The 20301-nt window shown below is 45.4% G+C and overlaps 1 protein-coding gene across 1 annotated transcript; it reads left to right on the plus strand.

Annotated features, from left to right (window-relative positions):
- The first annotated feature begins 5906 nt into the window (after positions 1-5906).
- Positions 5907-7728, plus strand: LOC120670413 (polygalacturonase At1g48100-like). The gene is made up of 6 exons (XM_039950498.1): positions 5907-6047; positions 6286-6462; positions 6540-6584; positions 6677-6884; positions 6965-7155; positions 7228-7728. The coding sequence occupies exons 1-6, from the start codon at positions 5907-5909 to the stop codon at positions 7585-7587; spliced, it is 1122 nt and encodes a 373-aa protein (XP_039806432.1). The 3' UTR covers positions 7588-7728.
- The last annotated feature ends 12573 nt before the right edge of the window (positions 7729-20301 follow it).

Consider the following 20301-nt stretch of genomic DNA (forward strand, 5'->3'; position numbering starts at 1 on the left):
TTCTGATTTGCAACTTTACCCTGCTCCTTTGGCTAATTAGTCTTCCACGTACCCACTTCTGGACGCTTGGGCTTGAATATCCGGGGCTGACCACCAGGGCGGCCTGACCGGTCGCTAGGACCGGTCTGACCGGTCTGACCGGTCGGAGAAATCGGTCTGACCGGTCTCGGCTGAGCAGCAGACCGGTCACCTGAAGAAGAACCCTCTTGCCCCCCCCGAGCATTTGTGGCTTAAGTATGATCCTCAGATTCTTCTTCTCATCAGGAGCTTTCTCCTGAATCACCTCCCTGGCCAGAATCTTGTTATCAACAGTCAACGGCCTTTCATCACCAATTATCACATTCTTGCCCTTTGTCCTTCGGCTTGATCCGGCCGAATGAGTACCTTTGCATTGTTGAGATCAATGGTGTGAACTGGGAATGGAGCTTTGTCTATCTTCATCTCTGGAAAGGTCAATCGTCCTTCATTTATGGCCGATTGTACCTATCGACGAAACACATTACAATCGTTAGTTGCATGAGATGAAGAATTATGAAATTTGCAATAAGCGCACCGCTTTAGCTCCTCAAGCGGTGGTATAACATGAGTAATCTTTAAATGCCCAAGTCGTAATAACTCATCAAAAATACGATCGTACTTGGACACATCAAAAGTAAATTTCATCTCTTCTTACCGATTCCTTTGAGTCGGTTTAAGAGATGCGCAAGACCAAGGTTTGGCCGAGGCGGGCCAAACAAACTCAGTAGCATATACCTCTTTATCTTCATCGTCCGATGAATCGGAATCATATTCAACAATATGCGTGTTTGAACGATGGGACTTGTAGGTATCTTTTTCTTTTTAAATTTTATCTCTTGGCCTAAAGCTCTTACCTAAAGCTGATTTATTGAATAAAAACTCGAACCATCAATTTTTTTCTCTCTATAACTAGAACGTAAACCCGCAAGAGCCAAATCGATCAAATCCTTTTCAGAAAGCGACAAATTAAAGCATCGGTTTTTGATATCTTTAAGTCTCTTAAAGTACTCATGGATAGATTCATCTCTACCCTGTCTAACTGATGTCAAATCCATTAATTTAGTTTCGTTATCCCCGCTATAAAAGTGATCATGAAATCTCTGTTCTAATTCATCCCAAGAACGAATCGAGTTAGGGGCTAACAAAGAAAACCAAGAGAAAACCGTTCCAGTCAAAGAAAAAAAACATGCGAACGCGCAAAGACTTGCTAGAACCAGCTTCCCCAAGTTGAGCGATATATTGGCTGATATGCTCCCAAGTGGATCGGTTATCATCACCGCTAAACTTGATAAAATCGAAAACACGCCAACCAGCAGGATAGAGAATCAAATCAAAAGCATCAGCATATGGCCTACGATATAGCAAACTCCTATGCATAACAAAACAAGTTTATCTTTAAGCATATCGGCCAGATCTTCCTTCATCTTAGCAAAATCGGCCTCATAGTTGCCTGTAGATGTTTGGCCAAAACGATGTGTCGCAGGATCAGTAGTGGACATCGTTTGTGCGGCATATTGTGGATTGGCCTTAAGCCAATCATCCCAAACATCCTTGGGTAATGGTGGAGGAAACGGAGGTTCGCCATATCATTTCGTAGTATACAGCAGCACAAACTCCGCCAATTCTTCTTCCAGGCTAGGGCTAGCCGAAGTAGGAAGAGGCGCGAGCTGTGGCTGTGACGTAGAACCGAGCACCATGGCACTGGTTTGACTGGTCTGAGCGACCGATCTGACCGGTCGGCTGGACCGGTCTGACCGGTTCGGCTCTGGATGGCCGAACTGCGTGGGGGTGTCTGTCCCACGAAGAAATTCGGCAGCATACCATACTGATAATTCTCTGTTGGTGCGGCCGAAAGACTAGGACTAGGGGTAAAATTAGAATAATCATTAATAGGTTTCTTACCCTTATTTTGTAGACTCAAATCCATAAGTAAATCTTGTTTAAGCTTTTGCGACTGTTTGAATCTACCCAAAAAGCTCTCAGCAAACTGCTTAATGGAATCGAATGTAAAACTTACATCGCTTGGAGTGGAAGTAGATGAAGCAGCAGCTGTAGCCGTAGTAGATGGGTTCGGCGGTGGTGGTGCGAATGTGGGCATGACGAACTTATCCTTCTCGAACACGCCTTGCCGAGTCTTCCCAAAACATGCAAGCAGTCTCTTCTTGGCTTCCTCCTGCTCCTGTTGGAGCGCAGCCTCGAATTGCTTGCGGCTCTCCTCAGGTATGTCTTCATAGTTGATGTCAACGGGAGTGGAATCTACCTTGGTAGGGTTAATCTTTTCACCGGTCATTGCGTTCGATGAATTCAGATCTGTCCCCAGCGGAGTCACCAAAAAGTATGTTGACGCTGAATTGGCCAACACACAAGTGTTAGAACGCGCAGGATCGCAACGATCGCAACCGGACGAAGCACACCGGCGACCGGTCAGACCAGTCGCGCCAACCGGTCAGACCGGTTGAGCGCAGAGAGCTCTGCGAAGACCTAGGGCCACGAGCTCGGGAGGGACCCCGTCGGAGCTCACAGATCTAGGGTTGTCTTGGAGTCGGCAGGACACCCAAGACGCCCTTGAACGCCGTCGAGACGAGCAAAGAATAGCACGAGATTGGAAAAGCTAGGGTTTGGAGAAAAATAGGATAATTGTAATTTGTTTGATTCGATTGGGTAGAAGTACCATCAATCGGCCATGGCCTTTATATTTATAGACCGGGGAGGACGTACCCCTTCCAAATCGGGTTACAAACGGACTCTACAAAGCAATTCCAACCAGATTCGGATTACACAAAACCAGACCGGTCTGACCAGTCAGCCCGGGTCGGCTGCACACTTGGCCAATTTTGGCTGCCAAACAATTCTTACAACATTCTCAGTTCAAGGGTTCAATATAAATAAAAGGAAAATGAGCACACATGTTCCAGGGATAAAATAAAAAGCCAAATCTATTATTCTTCTCCATAAATTTTTAGTGAATAACTCAAAACGAAGACCTCGAATGCTTTGCTTTCCAAACGGACGGTCTTCCTTGTGCTTTCAGTAGAGGTCAAAACCATGGCTGATATGCTCCCTTGAAAACAGACTAGATTGTTACATGTATACCAAACAGCCCACATATATAGGACCTGCCACTCCCACGAAGATTAAATTTTTATCTTTCTTTTCTATGCCCAACAACCAATTTCCAATCATAATTGTTAGTCTATATCACCCCCTCACCTATGGGAGGTGGACTACATAACCCCCCAACCTATAAAACAGTCTATATCACCCCCTGAACTTTTCAAAACCGGTCAAATTATCCCCCTAAAGCAGTTTTAAAAAATCATAGTAAATCACAAAAAAATTATAAAATGAAAAATCTAATTGTGTTGGACTCCAAATGAGTAGATCTACACAGTCAACATATAATATGGTATCCTTTAGTATATTTTTTGTTTTGCTGTATCTTTAGATCTATGCTTTTTCTTTTAAAACTGCTTTAGGGGGTGATATACTAATATTATATGTTCAGGGGTATTATAAAACTGCTTTAGAATCTAAAACTGCTATTATATGTTCAGGGGGTATTGTACTAATATTATATGTTCAGGGGTGATATACTAATATTATAAAACTGCTTTAAAAAATATACTATAGCATACCATATTATATGTTCACTGTGTAGAACTACTCATTTAGAGTCTAACACAATTGGATTTTCTATTTTATAATTTTTCTGTGATTTACTATGATTTTTCGAAACTACTTTATGGGGGTAATTTGACCGATTTTGGAAAGTTCAGGGGGTGATATAAACCGTTTCATAGGTTGGGGGATTATGTAGTCCACCCCCCATAGGTGAGGGGGTGATATAGACTTTTTCCTAATTGTTATTGATCTAGACTGGGTTAATCCGGTAGCTATCTCAGCAATTCTCCAATGTCTCTGCAATGTTGACAGTTGGATAAGAGATGCTTGATTGCTTCCGATCCTTTCCATCATAAAAACAACATTATTTTTGGCTGCCAATCAATTTCCTCTTAGCTAAATTATGCTTTTGTTAAAATTTCATCCCGTTGAAAGGACTAAAGGAAAGTCTTTATTCTACTGTTTAGAGATGCTTAACTTCCAAATGAATTTATTGTTCCCAAATAAATGGTACATAGACCGAACTGAGAATCGTCCATGTCGATGCAGATCCCAGGTAAAATTATTATATTCTTCCCATTTCGAAGCTAGTGATTGACAATAAATATTAGCTATATATTAGGTTGTGCCATGCATTCAATCCCTGAAATTACCGGAGTCTAATTAGATCTATCTCGAATTTTTGAGATCCTCCAATGTCATAGTTACATGGTAATAGCACGGCTGGACTTTTTACACTATCAGTATGACATTGTATACGGTCTACTCCCTCCGCCCCTAAAGTCATCCTGGCATTTAAAATTTGTACCACAAAACAAATCACCCCACCTTTTGGACAATGCTATGGGCCCACAAACAATGCAAAATCCATCTACACAGCCCCATGATTTCCGTCGCACCCCTTCCCCTTTCCAACTACCATAATGGCGGCAACTAACATCCTACATGCAGCCATGCAGATATCCTTAACTGATTGATTATGGTGATTAGGGCGTGTGAGATCTGCTTCTACATTCTACACGTAGGGACTGCATGTTCATTACATTCCCTCGCTAATCTTTTTGAAATTTTTCAGGATAACTTATTTTTTTTGAGACGGAGTGAGCATGTATTTATCCCAGCTAATGCCCCCAATCCTCTCATACTCACCAGAGTCTGTTAGGTGTCCTAGTTTCCACATTGTTTATTTTGGCCCACATTTAACTGCACACAAGTGATTTTGGCCCATTCACTACACACAAGTGAGGCTAAGCGAAAATCCAACAGTGTGATCAGAGAATTAAGTGTTAGATGGCCAGGCAGGTCACGTAGTTACAATTAAGAAACAAAAAAAAGGCCTGCCTCGTTTTAGGTCCTGCTAAGCTCGATTGGTCTTGATCACACGCACTTCTTTCCTAATCTTCTATCAATCAAGCAAGGTCACGAGCCAGACCATGGATCCCATCAGATGCAAGCACAGAGAGCTTTCAGCTGAATTCCAGGGACACAATGAAACTAATCGATCCACTGACATACATGGCTCGGAAACTTCTATACCATTCCATTTTTTGCTCTGAGAAGAACTAGTTTCGAAAGATAGTAAGATACTATCAAATCTTTGTCGGGAAAATAAAAACGCCATCAAATCTAAGCAAATGGAAATCATTCGAGGACGAGACGCAAGGTCAGATGATCGATCAGGTCGGTGCAACGCCCCTGTTCGACAAAGGAATTCCTTGCAATCAACGCCCATTTCCTGTGACGACGACATGATCCATCCAGCGTGTAGTAGATCAGTACATATACACTACCATTCAGAACCACCACCAACATGCATTTGCGTCCGTGCGTGGTGGTAACCTAAGTGATCGAAGTGCCGCCTTTACCACGCGCACGATCAGGGAGATGAAGCGGCGGAGCATCCCAAACGCCTCCTGTGCCAATGCCACCATCCACCTCGCCGCCCTGCTTCTTCTCGTTACTGCCTCCCCGTCGTCCTTCCTCCAACATGGCCTCGCGAGGAGAGAATCCCATCATCGGCCACCGCCCGGCGGCCGGTCACACCACCCGCCACCGCCAGCTCCGGTCATGCCGCCGCTGCCGCCGCTACCGTCGGCGGCGACCTTCAGCGTGCTGGACCACGGCGCCGTGGGCGATGGCGCCACGGACGACAGCAAGGCAAGCGCCGACAAAGCTGCCAATGATTGATCTCTGAATCTCGTTTGGTTGTCTAGAATGAGAAATGTTTGTTTTGATCTGTATGTGCTGATGCCCCTGCTTCTTTTCGTATGCAGGCGTTCGCCGACGCCTGGTCGGCGGCGTGCGCCGCCGGTGGGGCGTCGACGGTGCTGGTGCCGGCGAGCTACGTGTTCCTCGTCGGCCCCATCACGTTCACGGGCGATTCTTGCGAGCCCAACATGGACTTTCAGGTGATTGCTTGATGATCGGTCATCACGTACAGGCGACCACCGGTGGTTAGCATAACACCGACAATTTGCCAAAAGTTTGGATGTTATTTAATCTACACAAGAGCCAAACATTCCCTTAATACCAGTGATGTCATTGTCATCGCCCGCCCGTGGTTACCGGAGAGTTCCATAGACTGAAGCTATCAGGCAAGTTAGTATCTGACGATCATGGCGTGGATGTTTGCATTTTTTTTTCCAGGTGGATGGCACGATTCTCGCCCACACAGGGTCACCTGCATGGCGCTCCGGGGTTTTGACGCAGTGGCTAGAGTTCAAGAACGTCCGGGGGCTCGCCATCCAAGGAAGCGGCACCGTCGACGGCCAGGGCAGCCACTGGTGGAGCGGCGGCGGTTCTGCCGCCGGCGACGCCGAGATGGTAACCGAAGAAAAATCGTTTGGTCATCCATCGCACGCCACGCATGCTGAACTTCCTGTCGTCGTTAGCTTCTGCAGGAGCTGGACTCCGATCGTGCCGGAACAAGCAACAACAGACCAACAGTAAGATGGTTCAAATAGTTTGTTGTTAGTAATCGTGGCGTGTAATTGGCGACTAATGACTCGTTTAATTGTTGCAAACTTGCTGCTGGTAGGCTGTGAGGGTGTTCCAGGGCGCCAACGTAACCGTGTCGGGGATAACGATCCGGAACAGCCCCAGGTTCCACCTCACCGTCGACACCTGCCGTGCCGTCCAGGTGCACGACGTCACCGTGTCCTCGCCCGGTGACAGCCCCAACACCGACGGCATCCACCTCGCCGGCTCCGTCGGCGTCTCCATCCACCGCTCCACCATCGCCTGTGGTAAGTCTGGTTCTGCGAACACCTCCCTTCAGATCGATGAAACAAATTAAGTACCTCTAACTCTTGGGATTCGCATGCAGGTGATGACTGCATCTCCATTCAGGACGGCTGCTCCGACGTGTTCATCCGTGGCGTGCACTGCGGCCCGGGCCACGGCATCAGCATCGGCGGGCTCGGCAAGGGCGGCGCGTCGGCGGCCGTCTCCGACGTCACCGTGCAGGACGTCACGCTGAACCAGACGATGACCGGCGTCCGGATCAAGACCTGGCAGGTAAAAACGAAACAGCAGTTGCATTATATTTGCAGCAAAAGCTGTAACCTCAATGCGTTCGGCGCGGAGCAGGGCGGGTCGGGGTCGGTGAAGAACGTGCGGTTCTCCGGCGTGACGGTGTCGGCGGTGAAGACGCCGGTGGTGATCGACCAGTACTACTGCGACCACGCGACGTGCAGCAACCAGACGGCGGCGGTGGCCGTGGCGGGCGTGGCGTACCAGGGCGTCGCGGGCACGTACACGGAGCGGCCGGTGTACCTGGCGTGCAGCGACGCCGCGCCGTGCTCGGGGATCCACCTCGCTGACATCCAGCTCACGCCGGTGAGGGACGGCGGCCACCACCTCGACGGGCCCTTCTGCTGGAAGGCGTACGGCGACCAAGTGGAGCCCGTCGAGCCGCCGGTCGACTGCCTACTGGCCGAAGCTCCATGACCACGCCGGCTGGCATGCGTCACCGTTTGACATATAGAAATGGACAGCTTTGTATAGAAAATGAGTTTTGGTTGTGTTGAAAAGTGCGGTCGCCGCGAGTACGCCGGCCCGCTTTTGTAACGTGGCTACAGTAGTTTTCTACGCAAGCTCTTATATTTAAAGTATTTGGGTCGTGGACAAAGACGGCCAGCGGGTGGTGACATCCTAGAGGCTCGCGGTGGCGGCGGCCTCCGGCTCTCCGTTGCAGCGTGCGTGGAGGAGGCTGGGACGGCGGTTGCTGTTGGGCCTTGGGGCCGGTAGTAGCTTGCTTTTTGATTTGCTGGCATGGGGCTGGTTGTAGCTCGTTTAGCTCACCGAGCGGTTCGAGTTGGCTCGTTAATTCCAATACGCTAAAATGTTAGCTTGGCTTGTCAGGAAATTATAACGAGCAGAGCCAAGCCAATTCGAGCTAACATCGAGCCGAGCAAGCTACTAAGCCACCAATTTTTTTAGGTAGCTTTATATCCGATAGAATACCGATGTGAGGAAGGATAAATAAGAATAAGGTAACGCCTTGATTCCAGCTTACCGTGTGTTTGCGTGATCGTCCGGCCGCTGCATCTACTGTGCTATTCCCTCTCCTTGTCACTCTGACTCATCTCCCTCTCAACTTATCTTTTCTCCATCGAACCCCCCCTTCCCTCCTCTCCCTAAGCATCCCCTTTCCTCATCCCCTCCCGCCGCCAGTTCCCCTCCCTCTCCCCACCACTGCTTACACCTTCTATCTTGTCCGGGTGCCGCGACCTCCCTTCATCCCCAACCCCATGGCCATCTTCCCTGCACGGGCAAAGCAGCTTGGCTCGCGCGGCTCGGCGTGGAGCAGGAGCAGCGCGGGCAGAATGTCGCAGTGCCAGTGGCGTAGGCGGAGCAGCGCGGGGCAAAGCGACTCAGGCAGAGCGGCGCGACACAACAGGGGCGAAGCAACGCGGCACGACTAGAGCAGTACAGGCGGGGTGGGGTGGAGCGGGGTGCAGGCGGAGCACGGCGCGCAGTGGCGCGGAGCAGCCGCACCGCGTATCTAGAATCAAGGCGAGGCATTTCAGTACTTCCCAGTAGGCAATTTAGTGCATTTATTCAGGTAATAATGTGTTAAGAATATGGCAAAACTCAGCATATTTATCTAGGCAATTCTTCTAACTTTTTAGATATGTAACTCAATATATGTATATATTTAGGTAACAATATGTGATAACAATTAGGTAGAATACATGCGACACTGCTTTTTCTACTGATACAAGTTATCTAATCAACTCATTATTTTGTCGGTATCTAGCAGGAAAGGAAGAAGGGCGGGTTGGGGGGGGGGTGCGATGTGCAGATTTGAAGCAGATCACGTAGATAAAGTAGGCAAAGTAAATACTCATGTGCAGTTATATTATGTGGTGAATTTTATATGTACATACATACTTTGTGAATTGCATTGATCTATTTTTGTTCTTGCTGAAGAATTTTGCATATGCAATTTTGTTTTGTGTTTGCCTCTGGTGTTAAATCTGTGCAGCTAGTGGAGGGGGTGGGGGATTTTTTATTTTGGTTTTCACCCTGTCTAGGCAATTTGGCGGAGATGAGTCCTGGAGGGGAGTGGTGGGTCCGCCTAGGCCAGCGAGCCAGAAACAGGAGGGGCGGTGGGCCGTACTGAAGATGTGAGATGTGCTGGTTGCTACTACTTGTTAGATTTATTAGGACCTCCTAGGATTATATCGATGGGTTCAAACTTTACATAGGGTAAAAACCTCGTCGACTTCCATGCCGCCGCCGTGAAGGTAGTAGTTCACCGGAGTAGTGGAAGCAGTGATTGCAGCGATAATCGGTGAGTGATTGCCGCATGGTGCCAGAGTCATAGAGGATGACGGCGCCAGCGTGATGTAGGGGTGGCAGAGGCGCGGTGCAGTGACAGCCAGGTGGTGGAAATGGTGGAGCTTCCCGCCACTGCGCCCACCCTCTATGATCGAACTAGGGTTTGAGGTGGGGACTGAAATGGCAGTTGTGGCTAACCTCATCTTTTGTGGCAGTAGTCCCCACCTCCTTTTTATATGCTGCACGACAGGGGCCCACCGGCCTCATCTTGGGGTAGGTGTTCCTGATCAGAACGCGAGAAAGGGTCCGGCCCAGTCATTGGACTGGACCAGATGAAGATCAACACTAACGTTCTCTCCCTTAATCTCATCTTATACTTTTAACTTTATACCTTTTGCTTCTTTTCTTATTTTGTCACAAATTAATGCATAGAGCAGCTTCATCGCCACTGTCAGTTGCCGATAAATTCAACAGCTGACGGGGGTGAAAGTAACAGATACCCTCTAAACCATCGTTAAGCAATAAAGCCTCGAGAGGTTTAAGTTAGGCACAATCTAAGACAAGCCAGGGATGACCCACCAGCAGCCGCCTCTGCTTCACCTGACCCCTAAGGGGACATCCCCCGCAGGGAGGTTTCTGCCTCGCCTGACCCCCTACGGGCGGGTTCCGCCTCACCCGTCCCCCGCTGGAAAATATCGCCCCGCCTGACCCATGCGGAGGGGAAGGGACGAAACAAGTGGCGGCCCGACTGCTTCACAGTACAACGACCATCATTAGTCAAAGGGAGGCCCACGTGGGCCAACATGACAACTCGCCCATACCTCAGCACGAGCCCGGGCAGTCGCGACAGGACCTCGATGCGACAGCACCTCACCGATGGGATGGCACACAACCACTCCTCCCTGAAGTCAGCTCTAAGGATGGGAAGACTGTCCTCGGGGATAGGGGGAAGGACGACCATCTCCGCAGACGTCAGCACAATAAGTGAAGCGCTTGTTGACACCTGTCCTGGTGATGGGACGACAGCTACGGCACACCAAGACTTCTCCCATCCGCCATGATCGCCCGGGGCAGAAAACGGGGAAGGATAACTAACACCGAAGAAATTAGAGGACAAGGAGTTGTACCCAGATTGAAGGGATAAGGGAAAAGGGGGCCAGATTACATCCGACCCCCTCGGCCCTCTCATTTTTACTTTTCCATCCTTTTTGTATCTGACCCCCCGGTTCACCCTAGACGATAAAGGGACGGGGGTACCCCATGCAAAGGGGATCTGATCGACCACACACACACACACACACACACACACACACACACACACACACACACACACACACACACACACACAAGCTCACAGAGGCTTGGGAAGCCCTCTCCCTTTCTTGCCCGTTTGTAACCCCTACTGCAAACTTGAGTGCACCAGTATAAACCCTCGTGTCGAATCCTTGCATTACCATCCGGAGTAGTAACGCGCACACAAATTTACTAGCTGGTGATACGGAACACCGACAACAGCTATAATACACGCCTCTGTTCTGAAATAGATTCTTTAGCTTTGGGTCCTATATTGCTTGAAAAACATAGGCTATACCATAAACCCATGTTGATTGTGTGTTTTCTGTACACACTGGGCGGTAAGCTTTTAATAAGTGGATCCGCAAACACTTGTTTATTATTTATATTCACAATGCATTTCAATCATGATTCCGGACTTTCTCCTTTACAACATATAACTTTGTGTCAATGTGTTTGGCACCATACTTGACTCGTTGTCATAGAAGCAAACTACTTAAATGGTTATCACTGTTGTCAACCATTATCAACTCCTGGTACAGGTTCCCTTAACTATTTTGCCTGTCCCTCGGCCTCGTATCATGCTATACCATGTCTTTGCATCATATTGATGATAATTGTTTCATTTTGGAGCTTTTCCACACAAAAACTCTAAGTGTGAAAGTTAGCGACAATTGTGGATTTTACTACATATTTCACAAGTTCTACCTTTGTAATCACAACCTTTTGAGAGCACTGATTATTTCCTTCTTAGCATGAGGCCGATATTCTCAAGTTCATTCTAGTGATCCATATCTGGATTGAGCTTTTGCCAAAATAACCCGGATACATGAACTATGTCAAGGTAAATTCTTTACTTGCGCGCTTATAAAGCTTCCAACAGTTGAGGCAGAACTATTTCCATCTCATATTGGTTCCTGGAACACTAAGGTTCCCAAAACTGTTACCCTTGATGATAGGTGTAGGCGTAGGTTTACTCGTATGCATACTTCATTTCTTTAGAATCTTTTCTCAGTATGACTTTGTGGTAACCATAATACCCTTTTTTTATCTCGACGAGTCTCAATTATTAGAATGAAAACCCATCACTGAGATCAAAACTTGAGGACAAAAATTCTTTATAAAAAATAGCATATTAACACCACCACTAGTAAGTAGGGTGTTATCTTCATTTAGTTGTGGAAATCAAATTTCCCATTCTTTGACTCTGCATAAAAGCTATTGTTCTGCTCAATCTCTTTTAAACCCAAGCTTTCTTACTATTTCAATAAGCTTTAGATACCACCATCTCGAGGCTCACTTCAATCCATAAATGGATTTGTTGTTGTGGTATCCCACATGTTCTTTCTTCTCTTTGACTAAAACTTTTGTCACAAGTTTTGCTTTATATCTTTCAACATTCCCTCTGGAGTCACATTTCGTTTTGTAGGTCCATCATAACCTATTGTGATGTCTCTTTCAGAAATTACTTATTCTTCCATGGACTTAATCCATGGAATTCTCGTGACTTCTTCAAATGGGGTGGAATCAACATCTATTTGATTTTCTTTACTTTGTATAGGGTTGTTGTTGCTCCTTTTGCCAAATGGCAATGGACTAACAAGATCCTGCATAACAAGATCCTTCTTCACATCATTCATTTTCTTTGAGAGCTAACAACAGGTGTTGTATACAATATCGACAGGTATGAGAAACTTGTTGCTCTTGAATCATCGAACTGGACACACATTCCTACTTCTCTTCAAGTCTTGGGTCTCTACATACCATGCTCCCCTAGATTTTGCCATCTTTTGTAAAGATGGCATATCAGTAAATCTCTTTGTTTGGGTTCCATCTGTTAAAGACTTTATTTGTGCTTTGTAAGCACCATCTTACTATCTTTGACGGCCGTCCATCATAAATACTAGAATTTAGATATTTCTTTACATAGGGGTATCAATATAGTGACCGTTGTACTCCCCCAGATGGCCACATTCATCTTTAATAGATCATCTCTTGCTTTCAATGCACATTACATGGGAGTATCTTTCTTAACTATCTCACATTTCTCCAATCCCCCTCGAAATGTGGCATGAACTATTCTGTCACAATTTGGAAAACTATTCATAACTTTTGTGAATGAGGAAACTTTGATTACTTACTTTATCCACATGATTACGTCATGCAGGACAAAGTAATTTCTTAATTCGTATGGGAGTACCTTTTACTCATTTCACTTTGAGAATTCAACAGAGTCCTTTGTTTCATATGGCTGTATTTTTTCCTCATTTCACTTCAAGAACTCAACATAGTCCTTTATTTTTAGTACTTTTGCAAGTCACGCTCACATATCATTCTTATTATCAGTACTTTTGTAAGTTACGCTCGCATATCATTCTTATCTTGAGGTTCGTATGTAACTTTTCATTCTTCTTAAACTCATTGAGTGCTTAATCACTATGACACAATAGAAATACCTAGTGTAAGAGCTATTCAAAAGTTCTCTCCCAGTATGGGATGCACCAAAAGCACATGAGACATCACAACTTTCTCCCGCCATGCAGGATAAGCACTATGCCAACTTTATCCCGCCATGTGGGTATTATCTCATACTTTTTCCCGGACATGAATGCCAGGATTGGCTCACAAACAGTCATCAAATTCGGAAATGAATCCGAATATTTCATGACACACATGCTTAATCCGACATTGGTCAAATTAAACATACATTACTTATCACAACTTTGACTGAACTCAAAATTAATTCTACATGATAGAGAGTACATAAGAGACGTTTCTCAAACTGAGCTCTTATTGCTCTATCTTCTTTTCTTGGATCAATATCCGTAAGTACTTTTCTTTTCAAACCATTCTTAACAGAGAATACATTCTCTCATGCAGTGGCATTCTTTCTTTTTGAGTCACAAGTACCCAGTTCATTTTCTTTTATGCTTTCAAGAATCAAGGCATGGAAAACTATGTCTGAAAAACAATAATCAACACTTTAAGTGCTATTCTATATCATCATTGGGCAAAAATAGAATAAAAACATCTTAATTCCACTTCACCGTTTGGCAGAAATGGAACTAATGTATGGAAAACTCAATTAACTTTAAAACTATATATCTGCTTCTCAAAATTAAATCCTCTCGTTGGTTCAAATTTAATTAGGGATAATCAACTTTATTGCAGTGGAAACAGGAAAAATACATTTCTCTAGTTTAAGAGCATTTCTTTATCTATTCTCTAAAAATTGGTCACTTTGACAAAATTTACCAGAGACTTAAACTTTAATCAATGATTCATTAAATTATAATATTGTTATCATTAATGTTTGTCAGAAAATAACAACACCATAATTAACTTTAAATTTCTCTTCTTTGAGAATTTTCTTTTATGGTTCCAGTTGTATGGATAAAACAATGCTCAACTTTGAGACTTCAAATGGCCGAATAATGTCAAAACTTAACTTTGATTTGAAATAGCGAAAGCTTTTCTGAAGCTTAGACTTTAAACGTGGCTTTTACCCTTAGGAAAAAACTCATTTAAAACTATTAAACTATTCTTCCAATTAAATCTTTTCATTGGTTCCGACTTAATTGAATGATAACATCATTATAGTAGCGGAAAAATTTTCTTCCTTTTCACAAACAGTACTTCGTACTTATTTTCTCTCTAAACAATTTATCCCGTTGGTTCAAAATTGACTAGAGATAAAACTTTACAAAAGCTTACTCAAAATAAGCTTTTAAATCATGGTCTTAAAATTAATTTTCCCGTTGGTTTGAATTAAAAATAATTCTATTTTTCAGAAGCATTATTGTTCTCATTTTTCTCTCTAAACAAAATACACGTTGGTGCAAACTTGAATAGAGATCAAATTCATCAAAACTAGTATTCAAAATTGCTTTTGAAAAATAAAAAACAATTAAAAACTCTCACTATTCATTGGACCGGTCCAGCAGCACCACAGCGGCCCAAAGAAGCACTTTGGCTCGACCTGCTCGCGGCTTGGCACGCTAGTGGCTCGGCCGCCTCCTTTTGGGCCTGGAGCCCAACAGCCAACGGCCGGGCCGTTGAAACGGCCCGCCACAGCTTCCCCCTTCCCCCGCCTACCTGGGTCTCCAGTGGGCCCGAAAAACGCGGCGAGAGCTTGGCCGTTGATCTCCACAGATCGGCATCTAACGGTCGTCTGGTTCTTTCAACGGTTCAAAATCGCACCCCGGCGACCAACTCCCTAAAAACCCTAGCTTCATTCAACTTTTCTCCTCCCGAGCTCTTGTCCGGTTCGGCCACCACGCCGTGGCAGGCCGGCCGCCACGCCATGGCCCTTGCCATGGCCGCGCGCAAGGCCGGACCTTCCTGTCTTCTTTCTTTGGACCTCCATCCCCTTTCTTTCTCCCAAAATGGAGCATCAGCGGCCGGAGCGGCTCGCTAGAGGTGTCTTGCGCCACCGTCAACCCCTTCACTATCGCGCGCGCGCACCCTTGCGACAGCGCGCCTCCGTCGAATGGCCTGGCGGCGGTGCCCTTTGCCCCGAGTGTGCCCGCACAGAGGCGGTGTTCCATCGGCGAACTGGTGACTCGGGGTGACAAATCTACCGGCCGACGGCCCATGGTGGTGGCACAGCAGGTGAGACCCACGGCCTTTTCTTTCTAGGGTTAGGGTTTCATGAGTGTGTGAGTTCGATCTTCCTTTGCATCTCTCGATACGCATCGAAATGATGTTCTCTGTCGAATCCTCCATGCCAACTAGGGTTTGGAGTTTGTTTGCTTTGTTGATCCGAGATTGATTTTGGTTTCTTTCTTTCGATTTGCATCGAAACTTTCTTTCCCAATCTCGATCTACTCTCTAGAGTAGGCTAACTAATACCATTGTTAGATCTATTAGGACCTCCTAGAAGTAGATCGATGGGTTCAAACTTTATAGAGGGAAAAAACCTCATCGACTTCCATGACGCTGCCGTGGAGGTAGTAGTCCGCCGAAGTAGTGGAAGCAGTGGCTGCGGCGATGATCGGTGTAGTGATTGCCGCATGGCGCTGGAGTCATAGAGGATGATGGTGCCAGCATGACGCAGGGGCGGTGGAGGCGTGGTGCAGTGATGGCCAGGTGGTGGCAATGGTGGAGCTTCCTGCCGCGGTGCATTCTGTATTCTTACTTATGGAGTTCCAGCTGATGCCACGGATGAGTATGTTCGGATTGGAGAAAGTATGGTACTTGAGAGCCCATAGAGGTTTGTTGGTGCAGTAGTTGATATCTTTGAAGATGAATATCTGATGTCGCCTAATGAGGCTGACACAGCTCGCTTACTTGCGCTCGGGGAGCAAAGAGGATTTCCAGGTATGCTAGGGTCCATTGACTGTATGCATTGGGCATGGAAGAATTGTCCAGTGGCATTGCAGGGTCAGTACAAAGGGCATGTGGAGAAGCTCACTATTATTTTAGAGGCTGTTGCTTCTCAAGATATATGGATATGGCATGCCTTTTTTGGTATGCCTGGTACGCATAATGATATCAATGTCCTCCATCGATCTCATCTATTTGCAAAGCTCGCAGAATGTACAACTCCTGAGGTGAACTATAGTATTAATGGGCACGATTAAACAATGGGATATTACCTAGCTGATGGTATATACCCATCATGGGTTACTTTCATCAAGTCTATCTCACAGCCTATGGGGATCAAGAACAAATATTTTGCAAAAGCACAGGAAGTTGCAAGGAAGGATGTAGAAAGAGCTTTTGGAGTGCTTCAATCAAGGTTCGCCATTGTCCGAGGGCCAAGTCGTGTGTGGGACACAGAGACTCTAGAAAATATCATGAAGATTTGTGTCATTATGCACAATATGATTATCGAGGATGAGGAGCCATTGATCCCAATGAGCGCTTCGAGTATGGTGGACAAAATGTGGAGCCTTCACATGAGAATAATCGAACCATTGATGAACTTATTGATGCACATAAAAGGATAAGAGACAACGAAACACATCACCAATTAAAAGAATACCTCATCAAGCACCTATGGTAGCATTTTCCGGAAACATATTAGTATCATACATGCAACTTAACTATTTTATTTGGTTGGTTTGTAATGAGTGATCAAGCACTATTTTATTTGGTTGGTTTGTAATTAGTGATCAAGCACTATTTTATTTGGTTTGTTTGTAATTAGTGATCAAGCACTATTTTATTTGGTGGATTTGTAATCAGTGATCAAGCACTATTTTGTTTGGTTGATTAAGTCAGTTATCACATACACAGAGTGGCAACAATGTTCGGATAGGATAGATATATAGATAGGGGAGCAAGAGTACATTAACACACTAAATGGTTCTACCAAATGCAACTACACTTTTGTGTTCAAATAAATATGACATTAAGCTATTTCTAATTGGATAGGCGATGAGCAACGATCTTCGCTTGCATAATCTGATAGTATTGCAGTTGCATTGTGGTCAAAGAGTATAAGATTATGTCAGTTGACATGATCTTGTCTTCCTTCTCCATGAGGTCTGCCTCCACCTTTTTCTCCTCTACTGTTAGACGTTTGTTCTCTAGCTCTAGTGCAGCCAAGTATCTTTGCTCTTTATTATTTTTATTTTCCCTATCAAAAGCCTCCTTTTTTGCCCACATCTTGTCAAAAGCCTCCATACAAGCCTCGCCACTTCCTTGCTTAAGAGATTCTTTTGCCTTCTTCTGATTGGGGGGCCTCTTTTCTCCTTCTTTTACATTTCCTATCTCATTGACAGAGTCATTTGATTGTGCGTCCACCTATTGCCTCGGAGTTGATTGTGCATGCAACTTCTGTTTCTTGTTTTTGTCCCTGTTGTCTTGCTCGGCCATCTGCCTCCTCTTTGCCTTCCACTTGTCTTCATCCTTGAGCTTGTTCCAACTGTGGATTAGAGTGCAAGCTTTGTTCTCTTGGTCTAATCCCTTGTACATCTCTGCTGCATCAGATATTTGAAAAAGTATTTAAATACTTGTCAATGTTGTTGTCTTAACATATGAAGGAAATGGGAAAAATAATATAAATACAATTACTTTGTCCTGAATGGTTGCACCACTTTGATGTCTACGCTCTATTGCTTCATAGCATCCACAGAACATGTTGACTTGACTCAAGATAGTCATCCACTGATGCATAATGGAACTCTCTGATCTTGAAAAAGGAGTGGTCTTGTTCTTCCCAAAGTAAGCGTGAATCCTACTCCAAAAGATTCCTTTAGATTGATTAGCTCCATGCACAGAATCTTTGTTCACATTAAGCCAAGCTGAGACCACTACTAAATCCTCCTTTGGGTCAAGATTTTTTGACCTCTTCGAGTTTGGCCTTGAACTGCGAGGGCGTGGAGCAACAACACTGCCTTCCACATCAATTCATTGAATTTCAGTAGCCGTCTCATCAATTTGCTAGGTCTCATTTGTCAAAGGAAAATTTAGATCTTCCAAACCAGAAACTGAATTATCTCCCTGAACCATGCTTGTCCAAAACATTTCATTGGACATTTGATCCTTCCTACAAATAATCCTGAAATTAGCAATGTCCAAAACATCATCATGTATTGTAAAAAAAAAGAACAGGGGCGGCCAGTGAAATGAACCGGGTTTCCGGAAGGATAACCCAACTCCCTGTATCGTCATGATAGTTCCTGGATTAATAGCTATCACATACAGAACTCATTTCAACTGCTTATCTGAGACATGCATCGTAAAGGATTCATCACACGGGTTTAATTTATACAATATCCTGAGGATTTGTAGTACGGAATTCAGAGTACAAGCCCCTTGGGCTAAGGAAAAACAAGTAGAACTCTGAAGCATAGCTAGTCTTCTGGGCGTCTCCTTCTCTTCGTTTTTTCTCCATAGGCAACTTGGAGCGTAGCTCGGACCACCCTGGATTACTCCTTTCTTCGTCTCCTCGGATCTCTTCTTCTGGGTCCTGCATCTACAAACTATCCCCCAAGGATGGGATAGGTCCATGTCACCATCCGTATGCAGCTATTTGTGGATGCATCGGGATTAATTAAACTCAAGGAATAAGGCTAGTGTTTCCCTATGCGAGCAGCAAGCGAGTATACATACATATATTCCAACCAAACACCTCGACACGGGCTGTTCCGGCATCCTGGACTCCCAGTCAACTCTCTCCTTCAGAAACTCCTGGTCTCGGTACGAGAACTCGCTCTCCTTGTACCTCAGCTGCTATCCAAGTAGGAATAAAGACTAGAGGAAGGTAGAACTCTCTCTTTGGGGAAAACTACTCTATGAAAGTGAAGCCGGATAAAGAAGTATACTTGACTGTGTACGCAGCTATACGTATAGTTTTTAACTCTACAAAGCTTGTACACCTGTCCCCACTCGCCCCGAGGCTATCCGGGGATCAGCCGGGTAACACCGAGACACCAGTCTAGTGCCACGAAACCAATGACTACGGCAACCATCCTGCTTTCCCGGTTTGGTGTGCATTCTCCCGCGAGAGGTCGCCCGGGACTGCGAAGCTTTCTATAGTCAGATTCCGTCGAACCCTGCTAATCTGGGGCAATAGGGTAAACCCCTTTGCCCCTAACACTGATACCCTATCCTCCTACAGGTATGGTGCCGTGCGTAGCTAGCTCGGACCGGGTCCATCATCATAATGGATAAGTGGTGTGCACGTTTATCATAGTTCCGTCTCTAGGTCTACTAACTCAGTCCTTAAGTTGCTGAAGTGAGTATCTCCGTCCTAGTGCGCATCCGATGACTCGATCCACGATTGGCATCTATTACAGGTATTGCCCCCCTAACTCCTCTGTGGTTCCCGAAGGAACGCTTCCCTGAAGGGATCCTGCACCCGCCACAGGTGTTTCGTAGGATTGTGCCCAACACACAATACCCAGCCCCTGGTCCGAGGACTAGGTTAAATCACTCGCTCCGCTAGGTTCCTAGACACCAGCTCCTTATATGGTGGATCTCCATCCTCGCCAAGACTAATCATCACAAGGGTTTCCCCTCACTATCTCTCTCCACCTCGTGGTAGCAAAAGCACCCAGTAACAATCAATATATAGGTGAGCAAGGAACTCGATACTAAAAGTGGCTATGCAAGCTCATCTCATGTGAAAACCAAAGCGTAGCGTTTCTAGCAAGCAATGCCTAATAGGTATTTCAATCGCAGATGGGCGTGAACCTGGCGAGTCTTTGCGGTCTTCTCGGGTCCTCTTGAGCTTCGGGATGTCTGGGTAGTCCTTCTAGGTCTTTTGGTTGTCGACGAAGTCCTTCGGAGTCTCCTGATTGCTTGGGTCGTTGGTCAACTCTTCCTTGTATTGACCTAACCGTGAATTCATATAAATATAGGGGCCAATGTGCAAATGTACAAACATAGCTCAACTAAGTCCCAAATCACAGCAAACATATACTATCGGGTAGTTCATGTTTTTAGAAAAAAATATGAAATTGGTTTCATAATTTGTGGAGTTGAAATGGATTTATTATGAATTTTTGAAGTTTAAATCTATTTCTGAAAATAATAAATGAATTTCAGAAAAAGATAAACATACAGTGCGCCATGTGGCAGCCTTTGGGCGTGCCACGTGTCGTGCTGATGTGAGTGTTGACCAAGTTAACATTG

The sequence above is a fragment of the Panicum virgatum genome, chromosome 4N (assembly GCF_016808335.1).
Source record: "Panicum virgatum strain AP13 chromosome 4N, P.virgatum_v5, whole genome shotgun sequence".
In the NCBI taxonomy this organism is placed as follows: Eukaryota; Viridiplantae; Streptophyta; class Magnoliopsida; order Poales; family Poaceae; genus Panicum; species Panicum virgatum.